This window comes from Nelumbo nucifera, chromosome 3 (genome assembly GCF_055504915.1).
Source record: "Nelumbo nucifera cultivar China Antique chromosome 3, China Antique-T2T, whole genome shotgun sequence".
Lineage (NCBI taxonomy): Eukaryota > Viridiplantae > Streptophyta > Magnoliopsida > Proteales > Nelumbonaceae > Nelumbo > Nelumbo nucifera.
In genome coordinates, this window is record NC_142651.1 from 84964934 (window position 1) to 84969800 (window position 4867).

Consider the following 4867-nt stretch of genomic DNA (forward strand, 5'->3'; position numbering starts at 1 on the left):
ATCCAATCTGATTAAACTGGGTTTTGATATGACATTGTATATTTGTTTATAAATGGATCAACCCATAGGAATTAAAATTTTAGTTGAGGGCTTGAACTAAAACTCTGGTGTTTTGGTCCAAGCTCCCATTCAATTGAGGTACTTGGTAGATGCAAATAAAACAGTGAGAGAGTGGGAGTTTGGAGTTTGGGTGTATTTGGGTGCTAAGGTTTTGTGCGTGAGAGGTTGCTCAACCTGGCATTCTATTATTGTTTCTTTAGGTTATGTTTGGTTTAAAGGAAAAAGTAGGGAAAAGAAAGGAAATTGTATAGGTTTCCCTACCTTTCCTTTCTTTTCCCTACTTTTTCCTTCAAACCAAACATAGCTTTAGTAAATTTCTACTCCTCCACTGCTCATGGATATAGACCAAAAGGTCAAACCATGTAAATCTGTGTGTGCTTCGTTTTTCTTCTCTTCTCTTGCTTCTCATTATCTTTGCTTTTGCTTTTGTTTTATTGTGTAACCATTATTTATATGGTTACTAAGTGGAGCCTGGGTCAAAAACGTAATAAAGTGGGTCCTTGGCCCCTCTAAAACTTGAACTAAAACGTAAATGATCACTCTCTAAGGCTCCTCCAACTCCCAAAAGTTAAAAAAGAAAATTATTTATTTTTCTTTAAAAAAATCTATAATAGACCCAAATCTTATCAGGCCATTTTCCCCAAGCCCTACTTCTACTACTCCCTATTTTGTTATTTGTTAACATTTCTGCCATGTAAGGCCGATTTTCGAGAAATCAGCTTTGAGTCTGTTTGGTACTGATTCTCAAGGCCGATTATTTTTGTATTAGAGTTATATTCAATGCTATGTCATCCTAAAAAAATCAGAATCAGCTAAAAATCAGGAAATCATTTTTTGGAAAGGGCTGATTTCAAGTATCAATTTTTGGTTGGTTTCATGAAAATCATCAAAATCGACCAACCAAACAGAAATTACAACACTGATTCCTCTAACGCAGGTGTGGCTCCGACATGGCAGTGATTTTCAAAAAAAAAAAATAAATAAATAAATAAAATCATCATGGATGCCAAACATCTACCGGAAAACCAAAGCTTAGACACAAACACCAATTAACTTCAAATAAATGTATGAACACAAAATGAGAAATCATTACAATTTTTGTAGTAATCATGGTTAGTATCATAAGAAAATTCTTAGAATCTAACTGCATAACTTGATGACAACCCTCATAAGAGTTGCCTAAACCATCCCCGAATTTGTTCATCTTCTTCGGAGATTCTCCCTTTTCCAATGCCAATGCTGCTTGATCCGATGCCACAGTTTCAAGAAATCCAATCTGTCATAGCTGAGGAAAGAAACCCAACAAGGGCTAAAAGAATTAATTTGATGTTAGTTGAACCAGTCAATCCATTTCCTTTTCAACAGGGGGCATTCAACTCCTTTTGATCGTCTCTTGGAGAGATCTGTTGATCAGTGGGGATAATTGGTCCATTACCTAAAATCACTCCTTGCTTTTTCTTCATATAATCCCATTTGTCTTGGATGAGGTAGAGGAAAGCAATGAAAGAGATCTCAGCTGTGAAAAGTATAGTCCATACGCTTATACTTCTAGATGTCCTTTTATGGTAGTTTAGCAATCCAGTATATATGTTGATGATCCCCAGTGCAGAATGTCCAGTTCCAACTACCCAATGAACAAAATACCAAACACTTCTTCCTTTTGATCCTCTGTAGATTAAAAAACAACACAAAAAAGAAAAATGAGTTAAGTATACAGTAAGAAACTCTCTCTCTCTCTCTCTCTTAACAAATTTGGGATCACTTCCTGTTTAACAAATTTAAAAACAAATAGTTACTAAGAAGAATTAAATAGTTATAACTGAAATTGGGTTTTGAATTTTCTTCTTCATATAGGTGTTTCAAGTGATTCAATCAAGGTAAAGAGTTGTAAGAAAACCAAGGGAAAGTGGACCATTGTGATCAAGTTTGTTTTCATGCCTCCCCACTCACATTTAGGCTTCAGAAATGTCTTAACTTGGCCTCACTCACCAGATTGATTGACAAGGCTTTGTAACATTGAGGAAACCAATCAAATTTACCTTTGAGGCCTGCAAAACCCGATCAGAGCTTGCACCCATATGATACCATAGAGGGCCACTCCTATCCTTTGGTGAGTGTTATTGAAGGCATTTTGGAAATATTTGATGGACAAAATTGCTCCAACTGTAGAAAGAAGTACTGAAAGTGCCTGTTCCAAATGAAAACAAAAAAAAAAAAAAGAAGAAAATTCAACCATATGAACCGTGCATTAAGTTAATCTTGTAAGCCCCAAATTCCTTGACACTTGCACCTATACATGTTATGATTATAATGAGTTAAAACAAAAGTTGTTAACTCATTCTAATTTGTGCCTGCTTGAAATTAAACTAGTATTCTGGTAGAATAGAAAAAATTTCAAGCCACCAATGTCCTAATATAAAACTTGCCTCGATACATGTTTGTAGGATCAATGGTAAAGTGATATTGCAATTTTTCAATCTTTGAATTGTTACCCTTTTCTGGTCAACAGCATTTTTCCTTTCCAAAAGGAAAAACAAAAGGATCTATTTCTATTCTTATAGAGTATGTGTCAGGTATGGTATATCGGTTGAGAGAACCTTATGAATTTGAAAACAAAACTAGAATACTAGAACGGTAGTGATCATTTTAGTAACAAGAATATTATCAACTGCCCTTTGTAGCATGGGGTTTGGTGATTTAGAAAGGCCATGACCTAAATGCATACGCTATCTGATAGTCAATTCATGAATGGTAGCATTAGAAGCAAAAGGGGATGTTGTTGATTTTGGTTCACTAAATTACTTTTAATAATTACTTATCCTTATGTGTCCAAGTACTAATGATAACCTCTATGATCAACTAGAAGAGGAAAGAGGACCTAGTTATTTAACTACTTAAAAACTGTGGGCTAAATAAACTATTTCTACACCATGAACCATTTACTTTATAATCCTCCCCATCATCATTAAAGGCTGTAGTGGGGCATCTCATAAGTTGAAGACTTGTATGAACATTTTTCTGACTCGTAGAGTGTATAGGTCATGATTAACAGAAGGGAGAGAGAGAGAGAGAGAGATTCACCTGTAAAATAACATGACCATAGAAGAGAACCTTGAGTCTTCTCTTACATTTCTCTGTATTGGACATTCTGATTAGAAGTATCCCAACAGGCATTAGGAACCCCGTTGAAGCCCAAAGGAGAAACCCATGAAGTATAACTTCATGTGAGAGTTCTGGGCTCATCTGTAAATATAACAGAAAAGCAGCTGTAACATCAGTAGCTATATATCATGTGTTGTTCTACATTCAATGTATTGATTACAGCAGCATTCTGTTTGAATATGAAGGAAATATAGCCTGATCTGGATAATACAAAGAAAACATAAAAAAAAATGGAAAAAGAAATATAACAGTTAACATTCATGGGTCTAAAACAACTGTAGAGTTTATCAAATACCTTCTGACTGTCCTTTCTGATGCTCCTGCCAACTTGTTTGGCCTGTTCATCAGATGATTCCACCAAAGGTAGAAGAAGAAGAACAACGACAACAACAAAACTTGAAGGAATGAATAAAGAAAACAGCTCCCGGAGGATCTTCATCATTCTCTAATATAATTACTAGCTAGCCAGCTCTTTTTCTATTCTTATTGATGCAATGTGAACGATGGAAAACCAGTCCACCAACACAACAGAGAGAGAGAGAGAGAGAGAGAGAGAGAGAAAGAGAGAGAGAGAGAGATCTTCTAGAAGAATAATTGATGAACAGACAGGCTAACCTAGATGATCTTCAGTAAATGAACAGACCCATTTGAAGAAAACACCTCTGAATCTATCTATATATCTTCTGCCAGTAGGCTGCATTTGGAATTCCTTATTTTAAGGAACTTATCCTTTTTGCAGTTAAAAACTCAGTATTACCAGGGGCATTTTAACTGCAAAAATGAGATAAGTCCTTAAAATAAGGAATGCCAAATTCAGCAAAAGCCTCAGCATCTTATCTTCTTTCCCTCTGCATAGGCAAATGCGTTTGAAATTCTCCGATATTCCAAAGAAAGCAGACCCACCCTTTAGAGAGCTAATTAGTTGAACAAAGCTTCTTCATCTTCACTCCTGTATAAGCCGCATTGTCTTTCTTTTTAAAGAAGACAAGTGGGATTATCAGTAAGTATAATAATAAAACGTTGAAAAAATCAAATTGTACCAGTTTTGGATTAACAAAAGTTGGTTTTGATTCTTGTCTTCTAGATGGAGTCTTGATGCTGTTGGTTGGTAGATTTAAGTATGAAAAAACAAGTGGTGGACCTGTTGTAAAATCAACCTTGTGGACCTCACTTTGTACAGGCTTTTTGGTCTGATGGAGGAGAGAATGTGGAGTTGCAGAGAAGAAAGGGAAAAAAAGGTCAGTGGTTTTTCTTTTTTTTTTTTAATGGAAGAGGGATGTTTGAAAAAAGTGTTAAGTGCTGGCATATTTGGGTATGCAAGTAAACGTCATCTTTTGCATCCCCACTACCCTCACAAATCACAACTGATGAGAGAGACAGGAGAGTGCACCCAATAATATATATAATACAACTGTTGAACAGAATCAGATACGCAGAATTTTCACATATGATGCAGGTGAGTCCAAACAAGTCTCAACCTGTATCAAATCAATCAATGTGCAAAACAAAGGGTATTTTGGTAATTTTATCGTTCTTGTGTGATGACCAAAATATCCCCTTTTTGTGATGTGTCGGTTTTAGTTAAATTGGACGGAGGTTCTACGTAAGCATGACAAGGGTAAACTTGGGAGTTGGGAGATGGGAG

At 35.7% G+C, this 4867-nt stretch overlaps 1 protein-coding gene across 1 annotated transcript; it reads right to left on the minus strand.

Annotated features, from left to right (window-relative positions):
• Positions 1 to 1092: 1092 nt before the first annotated feature.
• On the minus strand, positions 1093 to 4281 carry LOC109115936 (cytochrome b561 domain-containing protein At2g30890-like). Its single transcript, XM_019200604.2, has 4 exons — positions 3518 to 4281; positions 3142 to 3303; positions 2100 to 2248; positions 1093 to 1728 (listed from the first exon to the last, which is right to left on the minus strand). Exons 1-4 carry the CDS (start codon positions 3662 to 3664, stop codon positions 1419 to 1421), a joined length of 768 nt encoding a protein of 255 aa, XP_019056149.1. The 5' UTR covers positions 3665 to 4281; the 3' UTR covers positions 1093 to 1418.
• Between the last annotated feature and the right edge of the window lie 586 nt (positions 4282 to 4867).

Bases quoted from the DNA above. Each gene is read 5' to 3' on its own strand.
- LOC109115936 (XM_019200604.2), bottom strand. From the start codon at position 3,664: ATGATGAAGATCCTCCGGGAGCTGTTTTCTTTATTCATTCCTTCAAGT. The intron at 3,304-3,517 runs GTATTTGATAAA...TTATATTTACAG, and splicing joins TCAGAAAGGACAGTCAGAAG to ATGAGCCCAGAACTCTCACA. The intron at 1,729-2,099 runs GTAAATTTGATT...TTTAATCTACAG, and splicing joins GGGTTTTGCAGGCCTCAAAG to AGGATCAAAAGGAAGAAGTG.